Genomic DNA, 17,481 nt, shown 5'->3' with positions numbered 1-17,481 from the left:
GAGCACGCAAGAGACATTGGCCCCTTCCGCATATGCAGAATAATGCACTTTCGATCCATTTTCAATGCACTTCGCAGCTGGATTCTACTGTGCGGAATAGCAAAATCCACTTGCAAACAATTGTGAAAGTGGATCGAAAGTGCATTATTCCGCATGTGCGGAAGGGGCCAATGATAACAGATTGAAAATTGAGTTCACAGGACAGTTGTCCAGATGATATGATTTAGATTATATTATTTGTTTATGTATATATTAGATCCAATAAGATTACTATAATTAGACTGAAGAGCTGAGCACTATTGAAATTAATGTAGTCGTTATTAAAGAGAATTGCCATGCCTGTGTGTAACACGAGTTCTCAGTTCCGGTTCCCCGTGCCTTCAGCCAAAAGGATCAGGTAGTAGGTGATGTCAAAGACTCAAAGAGCCCCTGTCAGTCTGAGTAGACAGTCCTAACGTTGATGGACTAATGGCCTCATTCACTTTAAAGCAGGCCTGTTTGCATCACTGACTGAGCAGACTCCAACCATTTGGCTGATCCTTATTGGCTTTAGTAGCGAATATTCCTTGGCTCAGGCTTTGTGCTGGCAACAGCGATGTTCTGCTTTCTGTTGTTTTTTTTCCATCTAGGAAGTGCTGTGGATGTGTCATTTGGCATCACTTTTTGAATGAGGCATTGAAATAATTTAACTGTCTTTGTGATTGATTTGGTGGCCCGGTGCAGCATCGTTTTAGGCGAAATTCATTGCAATCAGTGGGTTTACATAGGTGTCAAACTTGCGGCCCTCCAGATGTTATGGACTACAGTTCCCATCATCCCCTGCCAGCATCATGCTGGCAGGGGATGATGAGAGCTGTAGTCCATAACATCTGGAGGGCCGCAAGTTTGACACCTGTAGTTTAGAAGAAGAGGAAGAAGAGTTTGGATTTAAACCCCACCTTTCTCTCCTGTAAGGAGACTCAAAGTGGCTTACAAGCTCCTTTGCCTTCCTTTCCCCACAACAGACACCTTGTGAGGTAAATGGGGCTGAGAGAGTTCTGAGAGAACTGTGACTAGCCCAAGGTCACCCAGCAGAAATGTAGGAGGGCGGAAACACATCTGGTTCACCAGATAAGCTTCCTAAGTGGGGAATCAAACCCAGTTCTCCAGATTAGAATTCACCTTCTCTTAACCACTATACCACTAGAATACATCTGCACAGGATTGCACTGTGAAGTTGGAGAAAGCGCAGTAGATTCTCTGACCTCTTTCTGTGGCTCAGTGGTAGAACACATGCTTTGCATGTGCAGAAGGTCCCAAATTCAATCTCTTGGTAGGAAGAGTAGGGAAAGGCATTTTTGTGCCCAAGACTCGGAAAATTCCAAACAGAAAATACTGAGCTGAGAGGTCTAGTGTGGGAAGGGAATTTATAGGCTATCTTAGTACAGGAAATCTGAAGTTATAACAAGCTGAACAGATGGCTGGAAGGACCCAAGGTAGACAGACAGACAGACAGACAGACAGACAGACAGACAGACAGACAGACAGACAGACAGACAGACAGACAGACAGACAGACAGACAGACAGACAGACAGACAGACAGACAGACAGACAGACAGACAGACAGGCTACAGTCTCTGTGTAAACCAAGATATTTATCTTCCTGGACCCTGGAGAGTTTCAGCCAATAGAGTAAATGCTTCTGAATTAGATGGACCAATTGTCTGACTCGGTATTGGGGAACTACCTGTATTAGCACTCAGAGTACGTTCGGGCATGTTACGTTTGTTTTTGCAACCTGTGTGCTCAGACCTTGCGTCCGGGACCAGCATGCTCTTTTTAGAGCTTTTATGACACACAGATCTCCCCCTCTCCCCTCTCCTTTCTTCCTGTATTTCTATTGATTTCTCCTCATGAAGCAGGCCTGTTTCAAAAAGCGGATCAGCAATTAAACAAACAAAATAGGAATAATACTAAGCCCACAACCCTATCCTTGTGAGTAAGGTATCAGTTGAAATAACTTATTGAATCAGACTATGTGTCATGGCCCTCCTTCCCTTTCTTAAGCGGTTTTCTTTGTGCCTCTTTCAGGATTTTGTTATCTCAGTACTTTTCAACAGGTTGGGGGTTTTTTTTGCAGACCCGCAACACAGACTTTACTGTCATGCACGCTTGGCTGGCCTGCAAAAGCTTTAAGAAAACAAAATGCAGATTATGGCGTGGCTGGCGCTTCAGTGGACCTTGGCAGCAGGCGCCGCTATGAAGCCCTTGCGTTTTTCTCAGCCCGTTCTTCTCCACGGGGGTGTGTGTGTGAGAGAGAGACCGAGCAAGTCTGGCTGTGGGGAAAATACTGCTGTGAATGGGTTTGACACGGATCCAGTTTTGCATCCCAGGGCAATTTGCTTCACGCTTCTCTGCCGTCCCCCTGGTGTTTCTTTTGATGCTCTGCCCTGACCCCTCCTCATTCACGGCTTTCCAGATTCCATCATCTTTCGCGTTGCCTGAGTCAGCAGTGTTCTCCTGCATAAGGGCACGCATCTGCCTGCCACGACAGACTAGTCACTAGTCAGTTTTCCTGACTGTGCCAAAACATCATCCGGGCTTGGTTTGTTTTTAATGGGAGTCTTTCCCATCGTTTTTTGTCTTTTCTACTAAATTGTCCCTCCTACCCAAGATTGTGGCTACCAATCTTGATCCTCCTTGATCTGAGATTGCAAATGCCTTAACAGACCAGGTGATCGGGAGCAGAAGGCCATTGCTTTCACATCCTGCATGTGAGCTCCCAAAGGCACCTGGTGGGCCACTGCGAGTAGCAGAGAGCTGGACTAGATGGACTCTGGTCTGATCCAGCTGGCTTGTTTTTATGTTCTTATGTCCTTCCCGTGCATATTTTTGGTCAACTGGACGAGTTGGACATTCCAGCTGCAAACAGGAATATCAGTTTGAACCCACCCCCCACCCCCCAAAATCAGGCAGAGTGATTTGTTGGGAAAATATTTCTGAACCACCACATTGCTGCTTGTTGGTGGTCGCTGGCAGGAGTGTTGGCATTGTGTCCCTCTTGACAGATGTTGAGCGGTGACATCAGAGTGCTGCTCAGCACCTGAGCACTGGCGGGATGAACAATTCTGTGTAGCTCCCCTGCCCCCTGGGGCCTCTCTGCTGGTTGCCAGGCTACAGCCTGACAACAGATCAAGTCTCCAGGATAAAATGGCGACTTCAGTGGGTGGACTCTATGGTACACCATCAAGTCTGAAGAGAAAGGAAAGACCTAGAATGACGTCACATTCCTCTGCAGAAAATGACAATTTTAGAGGGTGGGCTCCATGGTATACCACTGAGTCTAGGAAAAACAGAAGTCCTAGAGTGACATTGTATGCCTGCTGAATTCCCTTCCCATACTCTGTCCTTTTGAGGCACCATCCACAGAATCTCCAAGAATTTCCCCAGCTGGAGTTCGCAATTTATACAGCTTTTTTTTAAATTTCAGCTCGAGCAGTTCTTTATAACAAAACACATCTGGGATTAGTGGGAATAAGTGCATATTTGGCAAAGGCATGTCCGGAATCGCGGCAGCCGTTCATGAAGCAAATCTTCCTTTTCTACCCTTTTAAAATCTAGATTAGTCTCATAAAGTCGGTGGCTGGATTAAGGGCGGGGGGGGGGGACCAGAGGGTGGGATGATGTCATCACTTTCTCTGTTTCACATGATTGAGTCACCAATTCTTTCCCAGTGAAGCCCTTGAGGAGTTAACTGCCCTGTAGAAATGTCTGCTCTTTGAATAGCAAAGTGGTCACAGGTGATGTTTGGTAACATGTTATTCCTCTCCATGCAGGTCTTTATTTAGAGCGTAGTAATTTCCCAATTGTTCCTATAACAGCAGATTTTCCTTAGTGTTTTTTTTTCTATCACATGCTAACATGTATGTATTGGAACAAATCCAGCACAACGTCCCAGAAGAAGCGTTAAAGGTGAGTGCAAATAATTGTACATGTGGGGGAATACAGGAGAGCACATAAGCTTGACTTTAGCTGGTGGATCAAACCTTAACCTTAGTTTCAGAGGGGTAGTCGTGTTAGTTGGCTGCAGCCAAACTAAAGAGAAGGGGCTGCTGGTCGTCTTTTTAATTCGACTGTAACTATAGGTGGGTCACCACAGTGACCTCAAAAATGGCCTTTTTCTTTGTTTCTTTGTTCTTTAAAAAAAAACCCTCTCAAATAACTACACACAAGAAAAGAGGGGAAATACCATGTCGCTTGACTTGATTCATAACTGGCCTTGACAAATGGAGCTCATTTAAAAAAAAACGTGAATAGACTTTATTTTTTGGAACCCAGTTCTAAAATTCAGTTTTTCTTGGACTCCGGATGGGACCCTTCTTTCTCCCCAGGCGCCATTCATATGGACATTGGGTGCCCTAGAAGTTGCTGATCCCAGAACTGCTTCTGCCAATTCTAGTCTTCCATTATCTGCATCCTTTCATCAGAAGCTGCTATCATACCTGTTATGATTTTTATTTTGTTTTTTAGCAATTCCCCAAATGCTTTGCTATTACAAAATACACAGAGTAATTTACTCACGGTCTAAAAATGGCCACAGGAGATCATAAATATCAACAATGCCAGCAAAAAGAAAAAAGAAAATGAGCTCTGTAGAACCATCACCAGGTGCTCAGGAGCAGCAGGAGCAGCAGCAGAAGGCCATTGCTTTCACCTCCTGCACGTGAGCTCCCAAAGGCACCTGGTGGGCCACTGCGAGTACCAGAGTGCTGGACTAGATGGACTCTGGGCTGATCCAGCAGGCTAGTTCTTATGTTCTTATGTTCTCATCTGAGTGCGGTTTCATTGGAGGAAAACCAATAAAACCTTCAGATCAACATTAATAACCCTTGTTAAACCATTACAACCAAGCAAACCCGAACCCTATTAAACCATGAGAGACAATAAAAAGTTCCTAAAAGCCCATCTCTGCCATTTTAAATCTTGCCCTTCTTCTACGGAGTGCTGAGTGGCATACGTGGTTTTCCCCTCCTCCATTTTTGATCCTCACAAGAGCACTCTGAGGTAAGTTTGGCTGAGAGTGAGTGACTGGCTCCAAGTCACGGGATTTTGAGGTGAGGGAGGGTTTGAACCCAGCTCCCAGTCCGGAATTCAGACAACAACGTCACACTGGCTCTCTAGATGAAGAATGTGTTTAGCTGTTTCCTTAAAAACATGAGTGCTGCGGCCAACTGGACCTCTCTAGGAAAAAAGTTGCATAAAGCTGAACTTCTGAGAACTCCCTCTTCCTTTTAGATACCAGTCTGTGTGACAGACTGTGTGTGGCAGATCACAGTGAGTGCTGAGTAGATACTGTCTCAGGAATCCTGGTCCCAAGCAGTTTAGAGCTTCAAAGGTTAAAACCAACGCCTTGGAGTGCGTCTGGAAACAAACAGGTAGCCGATGTAGTTGGTAAAATCTGCTGCCCACATCAAAAGACAGGCGACGGTGTTTTGAAGCTACCTGTATGCTAATCTTTTCAGAAAGGGTAGGATAAAAATGTGTGAGACTTTTATTTAGTGTTTGCTTTCAGTGTTTTTTTTTTTACCGTTTGAAATGCTTAATAATATATTCTGCCAGTGCTTGCAGGGAGGTTCATTGTGTGGGAAGTCCTGAGGCTGCTGTAGGAATTCCTTTTCCCTGTTGAGAATTGTGAACCAAGTGCATGTTGCCAATTTTGTTACCCTCCTTACCCACCCTCCCTCAAAAGAGCTCAGTGTGGTGCTTCTGCCCTCACAAAAACCCAGTGGAGTGGTAATTCGAGAGACCTGAGAGTATTACCACATCTGAGACTGGGGGACAGACTAGCCAATATGGAGGCTTCAGGGATGCCTGGAAGGATGTCACTTCCTAATGCTGCTCAGCATTGCGCTTTTAGGGGGGCAGGGCTCCTGACTCCTACCCTCTGGAACACAGGTGTCAAACTTGCAGCCCTCCAGATGTTATGGACTACAGTTCCCATCATCCCCTGCCAGCATCATGCTGGCAGGGGATGATGGGAGTTGTAGTCCATAACATCTGGAGGGCCACGAGTTTGACACCGGTGCTCTGGAAGAAGAAGAGTTTGGATTTATACTCCCACCTTTCTGTCCCGTAAAGACACTCAAAGGGGCTTACAAGCTCCTTTTCCTTCCTCTCTCCACAACAGACATCTTTATTTATTTAATTTATTTATTAAATTTCTTAATACCGCCACCCCCCCCAAAGGGCTCTGGGCAGCTTACAACCCATAAAATTCACAAGACAAAACCCAATACAAATATAACCATATAAAATGAATAAATTAACAAATATAACAAATTAACAAGTATAGAAAATGGTTTTGTTTGTTTTGATGGCAAGACGGCATTCAGTTAGGCAGGTGGGGCAGAGAGAGTTCTGAGAGAACCGTGGCCAGCCCAAGATCCCCCCCAAAGGAATGTAGGAGTGCGGAAACACATCTGGTTCACCAGATAAGCCTCTGCCACTCGGGTGGAGGAGTGGGGAATCAAAACCGGTTCTCCAGATTAGAGTCCACCTGCCTTAACCACTGCACCACGCTGGCTCGACCTCATGCCTTTTCAAGAATCCAATGGGAGATTGAGACAAATGCCTGCTTCTAGGCAACACCCCTCCCTGGTCCCTTGGCAGATCTCCCGCCTGAGACCCCCACACCAGCAATGCCACTTGTGCCAGCCATTGTCGTCCGTCCACATCAATCGCACAAAACCACACAAGGAGTTGCTACCTACCCCACCTTAACACTGACATCAAAATTTCCTGGCCAAGGTCCGATTTGGGGCATTCCCACCCCCACAAAATGTTGTGGGGAAGGGGAGGTGATCGTAAGTTGCTTTGAGACTCCTCCTTCTTGCTAAAGTCACCTTGAACCCTTAGCAGGTGTGCATAGAAATGGAACCTTCCACCCATGATCCTCCTGATATGTCAATTTGCCTGCAAGGGACTGCATATCAGAATTCTTTTGGTTCTCGGGGTATTCTCTTTCTTTACATGCGGTAGAACAGAGATTCCCGACATTGTGCCCGTGGATGCACCCATGGCGCCCAGTGACACCTTTCCTGGTGCCCACCAAGTATTTTTAGAAAGTAGGTGAGGCCGGGTGGAACTTTTGCCCAGCTAGGTTTCTGATTAGCTACTGGAAATTTGAGTGACAGTGAAGATTTTTCGCTATATTGCTTGGCAGCAACTGCCCCCACAGCGTGAGGATCTTTACCACGTGGCTGTGGCCGGCTCCGCATCCCGTCGCAGGTCTGTGGCCGTCCTTTTGTGGCTCTGCCCACCATGCCTTGTTGAATCCTAAAGGTGCCTGCAGGCTCATAAAGGCTGTGGACCTTTGTCCACTGAAAGGGGCTCATAATCCTCAGAAAATAGTTGTTGGTTTGGAATCCTGCCATATGAGGAGAACTTGACCGGGGCAGAACTCTGCAGGCGTCCATCCCTATCTTCCTATTTAGTCATGTAATAAATGTTCCTCCTTGTGAACAGCTGACTTGCATTTAAATACGATGGATAGATAAGCTCAGTTTGCGTGAGAAACTCCCGAGTGATTTATGCCTCGTATATGAAAAAAAACAACAACCAGCCTGGGGAAGCTATTTAAGAGCCAAGGTTGCACAGTGAACTTTATGGCCGAGCAGCGATTTGAAACAGGAAGTGTGTACACCCATGCAGGAGGAAGAAGAGTTTGGATTTATACCCCGCTTTTCTCAACTATAAGGAGTCTCAAAGCGGCTTACAAATTCCTTTCCTTTCCTCTCTCCACAACAAAAATATTGTGAAGTATGTGGGGCTGAGAGAGTTCTGAGAGAATGGTGACTAGCTCAAGGTAGGAGTGGGGGATCAAACCTGGCTAAAGTCCATCACTCTTAGCCCCTATACCCCACTGAGCCCTTCGGGGGAGGGCAGTATATACATTAAATATCAAATCAAAATATTGGTCTTGGACTCGAGTTCAGATGCCTTCATCCACGTAGCTCAGTGACTTTGAGGCCTGACATTTAGGGTTGTGAGACTAAAATGATGCTTTGAGCTTTTTGGAGCAAAGATAGGGTGCACTTTAACTAATAAACCAGTCTGGCTATTCTGAACTCTTTTGGATATTTCGGGGAGATTAGTTCCTTTTTGTGTTCTCCTCCCACATCAGCTCAATGGACCTGGCACGTGACGGGCATAATCCGTTCAGAATTTCCCTACGGGAGCTTCGGTGATGTGAATAAGGGTTTGTGCAAGAGCGCAGACGTGCCTTCGTGCCACTCCCTTTCATTTCAGCACAGCTTTCCCAAGAGAACGTTCCAATACATCATGCTGAGCAACTGTAAATATTTGAATTAATCCGCCTGGCAGATCATTGTCTTGCCAAAACGGTTGCTTGAGAGAAAATGAGATCTCCGCCTATCCCGTAGATTATGTTACTTTCAGGTTCTATTGTCCACCGTCCGGAATTCTATAGGCGCATTAAGGAAAAAAAACTATGCTGCATGTTGCAAGAGTCTTGTGCAAGCTCATGGCCTAAACCAAGTCATGACCCTGCAGGAATCACTAGTCTGACACTCTAACCACTAGCTTTCAATTTCCAGTGTTTTGCAGGGGGTTGGACTAGATCAGGGGTCTGCAACCTGTGGCTCTCCAGATGTTCATGGACTACAATTCCCATCAGCCCCTGCCACCATGGCCAACACTCTAACCACTAGCTTTCAATTTCCAGTGTTGTGCAGGGGGTTGGACTAGATCAGGGGTCTGCAACCTGTGGCTCTCCAGATGTTCATGGACTACAATTCCCATCAGCCCCTGACAGCATGACCAATAGGCCATGCTGGCAGGGGCTGATGGGAATTGTCGTCCATGAACATTTGGAGAGCCACAGGTTGCAGACTAGATGACCCTTGGGATCCCTTCCAGCTGTATGTTGTTATGGTTTCATTTATTTATTTACAAAATTCATATCCTGTCTTTGAGCCCTCATCAGGGCTAACAAGGTGGCAGACAGATTTGTACATAATAGAAACCACATCTTAAACCTTAAAACTAAAAAGATGTCATTCAGACAATTAAACAAAGATGTCATTCAAACCAACTTCATGGGCATGTACAATGCATTAAAGTCCACATACATGAAAACAATTAAAAGCATGACCCTAGAAAATCTGAAATGTATACTAAAATAAAAATTATGGTGTTTTTAGTATTAAAAAACCTGCTTTTAAATTCTTAGGTAAAGATATAGTAAGTCAGAGGGTAACAACTATCAGATAAACCTTCCTTTAAAGTCTGGAAGCCAAGGTGAGCCAGTGTGGGTGTGTAGTGTTTAGAGTGTCAGATTAGGAACAAGGAGACCCAGGTTCGAATCTCCGCTCTGCGTCGGAAGCTTCCTGGGTGATCTAACCTCAGTCTAACCTCTTTCATAGAGTTGTTGTGAGGATAACATAGAGAGGAAAAACATGGCCGCCACTTTGAGTTCCCACTGAGGTGACAGGCAAGGTGTAAACAAAATCAATCTATCAGAGCAACAGTGACTGGTTACAACATTTCAACTGGACTGACTTTGGGTTTAGGGGCACTGGTCAAAATGGTTTCTTATGAGCTTTTCCCCAGTGCACACCCATGCAGGAGGAGGAAGAGTTTGGATTTATACCCCGCTTTTCTCAACCATAAGGAGTCTCAAAGCAGCTTACAAATTCCTTTCTTTTCCTCTCTCCACAACAAAAACCTTGTGAAGAAGGCGGGGCTGAGAGAGTTCTGAGAGAATGGTGACTAGCTCAAGGTAGGAGTGAGGGATCAAACCTGGCTCTCCCAATTAAAGTCCATCACTCTTAGCCCCAATACCCCACTGGCACACCCTTCCTTCATTTTGGATTGACAATTCCTTCAAGGTCTCATGACATCCACAAGGCTCGAAGGAAAGCCATGTCACTCTGTTTTTCCCAGGGATCCCCTTCCCTGATTTCTCTGCTCTGTATATTAGCTTCTATTGAGTAAAGGATTTTTAAGTGCTGCTAATTCTGGTCTTGTTAGGTCTCAGAAGTTAAGCAGGTTTGGCCCTGTTACTCCTTGGATGGGAGAGGACCAGGAAATTGCAAGGTTGCCAGCATGATGCTGGCAGGGGATGATGGGAACTGTAGTCATAAGAACATAAGAACTAGCCTGCTGGATCAGACCAGAGTCCATCTAGTCCAACACTCTGCTACTCGCAGTGGCCCACCAGGTGCCTTTGGGAGCTCACGTGCAGGAGGTGAAAGCAATGGCCTTCTGCTGCTGCTGCTGCTCCTGAGCACCTGGTTTGCTAAGGCATTTGCAATCTGAGATCAAGGAGGATCCAGATTGGTAGCCACAGATTGACTTCTCCTCCATAAATCTGTCCAAGCCCTTTTTAAAGCTATCCAGGTTAGTGGCCATCACCACCTCCTGTGGCAGCATATTCCAAACACCAATCACACGTTGCGTGAAGAAGTGTTTCCTTTTATTAGTCCTAATTCTTCCCCCCAGCATTTTCAATGGATGCCCCCTAGTTCTAGTCCATAACATCTGGAGGGCCACGAGTTTAAGTCATCTGTGACTTGACACCCCCCTCCTCCCCCCCAAAAAAATCCATGTTTAGGGACGGTCGGGCAGTTATTGTGGTTTATGAGCTGCCTCAGAAGGTGTGTCAAAAAAGCAAACAAATGACATCTCTTGCTTTTCCTTTTCAGCATGAAAAATACACCAGCCAACTTCAGATGAGTTTTAAAGGAATGGCCATGAAACGGGCGGAGCAGCTCTTGGAACGCGGCAGAGAGGCCGAATCGCCACAAGCCAAGCCGGAGAAAGGCGACAAGAAAGCAATTACAGGTGCCAGTTTTTGAAAACCGGTTAGTCAAGGGCAGACAGAAGCCCTTTGGGGGCTTTTGATATTGTCTGTAGATTAGCAATATGATGAAAGTGCCCATCGCTACTGCGGGGAGTCCTTACGGATTGCAGGCAACCAAACTTATTTCTTCATTGGTGGGTTGAAATCAGATAAGATGTTTTTTCCTTGCACTGCAAGCGTGTGAGTAAATGCTCTGCGTGTGAGCAATTCAATCCAAAAAGATTGTGCAGGTCTGTCCACATTCTTTCCTGCCATATCCTTTATTTTTTTGTGAATGGAGCACAAATGGCACAGGCAGGGGGGAATCGAGGAGTTTTTGAGGACGTGTATTTTCATGTTTCATTTGGGTGGGGGGAATTCTCTGGGAGCGCTTTCACTTTTGCAGGTGCCTGATTATCTTCTACTTCTGTCCTTGAGGTTTGCGGCTGGGAAGAACCTCCAGGCTGGACACTACGAACTCTGTTGTTCCCATGTGGGGGTGGGGATCGTGCTGTCCATATTATCAACTGTTCTGGTGCGCTTTCACCAGAAACATCTTTCTACTGTTCCTGACTTACCTTCAATAAAATCCTTTGGACCTCACAAGCATTTTATTGCCTGAGTGGGGGATTTGACACATATTGAGGATATGATACAGTTATACAGAATCAGGCAAGTTGTATGTTGGATGTTTACCATCGGAGCCGGGAGATATCGTTTTAGTTTGAGGCCCTGTCAATGGAATTGTGGCCTTGCAAATAGAGTGCCCAGAATTCTGCAACCTGCGGCTCATTAGATGTTCGAGTGGATTTAAATTCTTATCAGCCAATTGGCCATGGTGGCATGGGCTGATGGGAATTGTAGTCCATGAACATCTGGAGAGCCACAGGTTGCAGACCCCTGGGCTAGAGGAAGTCTTCAAGCATCGCTGAGAGGGTTAGTAGGATACAAGAGAGAGAGAAGAGTTTTGGATTTATATCCCCCCTTTCTCTCCTGCAGGAGACTCAAAGGGGCTTACAATCTCCTTGCCATTCCCCCCCTCACAACAAACACCCTGTGAGGTAGGTGGGGCTGAGAGAGCTCCGAGGAGCTGTGACTAGCCCAAGGTCACCCAGCTTGGCGCAGGAGTGTACAGGAAAACCATCTGAATTCCCCAGATAAGCCTCCACAGCTCAAGCGGCAGAGCTGGGGATCAAACCCGGTTCCTCCCAGACTAGATACACGAGCTCTTAACCTCCTACCACTGCTGCTCCTACAAGCCAATGCAGCTGCACGTTCACCCACTGGGAAACCAAAAAAGTTTATTTTACTGTATTTACAAGGCCTCTCCAGAATTTTGCTGAGAGGACGAAGTGGGGCCAAAACAGGATTAGAGACAGGTCTGTTTCTGGTAAATGTCAAGAGTTCTGTTTGAGTTAAGAGAGAGGATTGACAAATTTTCCCCAGTCTTCTCAGAGATCTGGTATTGCAGGGGTCTAGAAGGTCCTGCATTCAGATGAAAGTGGAGTCTCGCATCTGGGTGTGTCCTCAGGGTGACCCAGTGAGCTGGCGGTGGGTGGAAAGAAAGCAGAAGGCTCCAGTTCATTTGACTGTTGTGGGTTTTCTGGGCTAAGTGGTAGTTTTCTGGTCTGATAGGTTTTGCTCCTGTGGTTCCGCATCTGTGGCTGGCGTCTTCAGAGGCATGTCACGGTGAGATGTGGACAAAGTAGATTTTTCTCCCTTTCTCACAATACTAGAACCAGGGGGCATACATTGAAAATGCTGGAGGGAAGAATTAGGACGAATAAAAGGAAACATTTCTTCTCGCAACGCGCGATTGGTGTTTGGCATATGCTGCCACAGGAGATGGTGATGGCCACTAACCTGGATAGCTTTCAAAGGGGCTTGGACAGATTTATGGAGGAGAAGTCAATCTGTGGCTCCCAATCTTGATCCTCCTTGATCTGAGATTGCAAATGCCTTAGCAGACCAGGTGCTCAGGAGCAGCAGCAGCAGCAGAAGGCCATTGCTTTCACCTCCTGCACGTGAGCTCCCAAAGGCACCTGGTGGGCCACTGTGAGTAGCAGAATGCTGGACTAGATGGACTCTGGTCTGATCCAGCTGGCTTGTTCTTATGTTCTAAGTAAATTATTTGCAGCTTTTGTATGTCTGTGGGAAGTGTCTGGTAAGGAGACCCAAGAAATATCTTCACGTGGTCTTGGTGGGGACCTTTGAACAGAGGTCTCACCAGTCCTACTCCAACACTTTAGCTGCTAGGCTGCGAAAATAAACAGGAATCTAGAGGCACGATAAAGATGAGAACATTTGATCCTCCTGTAAAAACTTGTTTGTCTTTGAAGTGCCACTAATTTCCCATTTATCTGTGTGGCATGAAACGAATGCAGCTGCCCCTCTGAAATGTTGATTCTGTAGCGTGAGCGTTTTCAAAAGCCGTACGGAATAAGGGACGTTAAGCTGGAACTACAGCTTTGCGTTTCCCTTTGGCAAACATGAGCTGTGTGGTTTAAAGGCCGGCTTTTCTGTGGGAGCTCATACGGGTCAGAAGAGGACAGGCTGCCGGACGTATTCTTTCGATTCTCTCTTAAAACCAATCTCGGTTGCAAATAAAAAAAGGAAGCCATCCTTAGCTGGCCTTATCGAGACTTTTCCGTGGCTGTGCCCGGCGACAGCGATTCTTCTGACCTTAATCCTCCGTGCGGCGTATTGTCCTTGTAAAAAATCCCTTCTAAGCTGGGAGAGGGTATTAGCGTCGTCCTTTCGCTGCTAGTTCTCTACTTGTGCCTCGAGCTCAGAGAAAGAGGCGGCCCGTTTCCCTTGCGTCCCCTTTACTCTGCCGAAGGGATCTGTTGAATGCACGAGTGGGTCTAACATACCTAGGATGTCTCCAGCAGACGTGGCTGGTGCCGTGCCGCATCTCTAGAAACGAGCCAGAAACTCGCTGTCGGTTGGAGCCCTTCCTTCATGATTACCTGTGACAGCAGAGAGGAGCAAAACGAGGCTCCCGTTTTCTCGGTCTTGACAGAAGCTGCCCTGCGGCCGTGGCAGCTGTACTATGAGCTGGATCCTTTCCCTCACGCAGCAATCGCGTAACTGTGTAAAATCCCCAGTGTCGTTGGCCTGCACCTGTCACCTGGGGCTTGCATCTAATGGGCTGCTCATTTACAAACAAAATGCTCTGGGCGGGTCTGTTGATAATTGGTGCACGTCGAAGAGTTGGCCAGTGTGGAGCTCGGTCTTTGAACTGCAGCTGTGGGTGACAGGACTCGAATCCAGACAGGAAGTGGTGTTTTCTCCAACCCACAGGGTCTCTGAGGGCCGTTGCAGAGTCTTCAGCCAGAGCCAAAGTGTGTTATATGCTTGGCTGAAGTTTCTGCTCCATTGACTTTGGGAAGATGAAAGGGGTCAGGCTCCTAATATTTATATCGGGCTTGATCAATCCCAAGGCTTTGTGTGGTGTAGCCAGTGTGGTGTAGTGGTTAAGAGCAGGTGGATTCTAATCTGGAGAACCGGGTTTGATTCCCCACTCCTCCACTTGACTGGCAGAGGCTTATCTGGTGAACCAGATGTGTTTCTGCACTCCTACATTCCTGCAGGGTGACCTTGGGCTAGTCACAGTTCTCCGGAACTCTCTCAGCCCCACCTGCCTCACAAGGTGTTTGTTGTGGGGAGAGGAAAGGAAAGGAGCTTGTAAGCCACCTTGAGTCTCCTTACAGGAGAGAAAGGTGGGGTATAAATCCAAACTCCTCCTTCTCCTCCCCTCCCCCTCCCCCTCCTCTTTTTATTCCTCCTCCTCCTCTTCCTCCTCCTCCTCTTCTTCCTCTTTCTCCTCCTCCCCCAGTCAAAAATTGCATGGTCTGACTTTGTATATACACTGAATGGTGTGTACTGATTGGTGTTTGGAATATGCTGCCACAGGAGGTGGTGAAGGCCACTAACCTGGATAGCTTTAAAAGGGGCTTGGACAGATTTATGGAGGAGAAGTCAATTTATGGCTACCAATCTTGATCCTCTTTGATCTGAGATTGCAAATGCCTTAGCAGACCAGGTGCTCGGGAGCAGCAGCAGCAGCAGAAGGCCATTGCTTTCACATCCTGCAGGTGAGCTCCCAAAGGCACCTGGTGGGCCACGGCGAGTAGCAGAGAGCTGGACTAGATGGACTCTGGCCTGATCCAGCAGGCTCGTTCTTATGTTCTTATGTGTGGTTTCCAAGGGTGGATTCATTGTTAAAATGGCTGAGCCTAAATGGAGGGGCTGGAGGGCCTGCTTGGTTCATACCCAGTCCATGGCCTTAGCAGAGGAATCGTCGGGCCGCTTTGAATTTCCACCACTGGCTATTTCTGAGCTCAGTGGCCCTTACAGCACTGTGAGCTGCCAGGGACACTTAACAGAAGCCTCCCAACAGTAACTTTCCTCCTAAACGAAAAGGCCAATTTGTCCGGCGCATTAGGCCAAAAGCATATTTTCTTGGGCAGGAAGGATTCTTTCTGACATAGCCCTCAACCACAATATCCCCTTTCCTGCTTTCTGAAACGATCACATTCCCAGGGGAGTTTTATCATTCTCTTCTAAATCGACCGCTTGTGGGCATTTGCGCATAAAGGGTACATTGAACTGTTTTGCGGGTTTACTGCCACCTGAATGGTGGCTCTTAGTTGACCGAGGTTCCTGTCGTCTCTTTCCTGTCCAAATCGTTAGTGGATTTAAGTCGTTAACAGAATGAACATCGTAATACCTTGAACAGCGAAGTGAGCTTACTTAGCCACGGCAGAAAAGAGGCTTTTGGGTGAAAACTGCTTGGCTAAGCCTATAGGTATTTTAGTAATTTGCTTCTGGCAAATTAAAGCCAAGGCAAAGGCTCTTGTGCGGGCAACAAGAAAGCTTAAAGCACACAGCAGAGGCAAGGGAGCAAGAAAACCACATTATTTCCATTTATTAAGAACATAAGAAAGAGCCTGCTGGATCAGACCAGAGTCCATCTAGTCCAGCACTCTGCTACTTGCAGTGGCCCACCAGATGCCTTTGGGAGCTCCCGTGCAGGAGGTGAAAGCAATGGCCTTCTGCTGCTGCTGCTGCTCCCGAGCCCCTGGTCTGCTAAGGCATTTGCAATCTCAGATCAAGGAGGGTCAAGATTGGTAGCCATAGATCGACTTCTCCTCCAGAAATCTGTCCAAGCCCCTTTGAAAGCTATCCAGGTTAGTGGCCATCACCACCTCCTGTGGCAGCATATTCCAAACACCAATCCCACGTTGCATGAAGAAATGTTACCTTTTATTAGTTCTAATTCTTCCCCCCAGCATTTTCAATGGATCCCCTGGTTCTAGTATTGTGAGAAAGAGAGAAAAATTTCTCTCTGTCAACATTTTCTACCCCATGCATAATTTGATAGACTTCAATTAAATCCCCCCTCAGACGTCTCCTCTCCAAACTAAAGAGTCCCAAATGCTGCAGCCTCTCCTCATAAGGAAGGGGCTCCAGTCCCTCAATCATCCTCGTTGCCCTTCTCTGCACTTTTTCTATCTCTTCGATATCTTTTTTGAGATGATGTGACCAGAACTGAACACAGTATTCCAAGTGCGGTCGCACCACGGCTTCATATAAGGGCCACTCTGCCACTCAGGTGGAGGAGTGGGGAACCAAACCCGGTTCTCCAAATTAGAATCCACCTGTCTTTAACCACTGCACCACACTGGATCAAGTTGTAGATGATGCAGAAGTCCCTGAAAACTGATTCCACAGCGAGAATAGATGGCATGGATCTAGAGGGATGAATATTCTAATTCCAGGATGCCCCCTGGTTTTATTCCTCACCATTGCTGGCAATGTCTTTTAATAAAACAGCCCAGTGAAAGGATGTGCAGCTTGGTTCTGGTGGGTTTTACGTGGTCTGGTGGATCTTGTTCCTAACGTTTCGCCTGCATCTGTGGCTGGCATCTTCAGAGGTGAAGATGCCAGCCACAGATGCAGGCAAAACATTAGGAACAAGATCCACCAGACCACAGACCACAGCCCGGAAAACCCACTAGAGCCAGTTGAATTCGGTTGTGAAAGCCTTCGATGATGTGCAGCTTGTTTTGTTTTTAATATAGAGCAGAAGCAAACCGGTCACTCTGAGTTCTTATTGAAAGAGGTAAATCAAAATTCCTAGAGGTACCCGTGCTTTTCGAGAATTTGTGATTGTTTAATAAAAGGAAACAATAGAAGCAGATCTCAAGTTTCCAGCCTTAAGAATAAGGTCATTGTCTGATTGGATTATGAAGTATATTTCTAGGTGTGATACTTTTGGTGCCTCCAGGGGTAGTCCTCAGTTTTTTCACACACACACCCCCCCCACTGTGGTTTGAGACAACAGCAATCAGCACAGGGGCGACAGCAGTGGTGGGATTCAAATAATTTAACAACCGGTTCCGGTGGTGGGATTCAAATAATTTAACAACTGGTTGTTTGCAAGCACCATTTGAACAACCGGTTCTGCCGAAGTGGTGCGAACTGGCTGAATCACACCACTGGGCAACAGGTATGTCTTAGAATAATCCTTGTGGGTTTTGTGCATTCAGTTCCCCACCTGGCTTGAAATGGAAGTCCTGAACAGTGGGGGTTGGCCTTCATACTCGTAGTTTGCGTAGTGCAGCCAATGGGTGTG

The 17,481-nt window shown here is 46.7% G+C and overlaps 2 protein-coding genes across 2 annotated transcripts in view; both read left to right on the top strand.

The window, feature by feature from the left end:
• Nucleotides 1-17,481, top strand: part of LOC125426857 (SERTA domain-containing protein 2-like) — a 751,974-nt gene that overhangs the window by 487,880 nt on the left and 246,613 nt on the right. The window lies entirely within an intron of this gene.
• CEP170B (centrosomal protein 170B) overlaps nt 1-17,481 on the top strand; it is a 112,437-nt gene that overhangs the window by 37,865 nt on the left and 57,091 nt on the right. The window contains exons 5-6 of the mRNA XM_048484648.1: nt 3,894-3,952; nt 10,705-10,843. Of these exons, the coding sequence (XP_048340605.1) occupies nt 3,894-3,952; nt 10,705-10,843 (198 nt within the window). The remainder of the gene's footprint in view (nt 1-3,893; nt 3,953-10,704; nt 10,844-17,481) is intronic.

The sequence above is a fragment of the Sphaerodactylus townsendi genome, linkage group LG02 (genome assembly GCF_021028975.2).
Source record: "Sphaerodactylus townsendi isolate TG3544 linkage group LG02, MPM_Stown_v2.3, whole genome shotgun sequence".
Lineage (NCBI taxonomy): Eukaryota > Metazoa > Chordata > Lepidosauria > Squamata > Sphaerodactylidae > Sphaerodactylus > Sphaerodactylus townsendi.
This window is presented reverse-complemented; position numbering and strand designations above follow the sequence as displayed.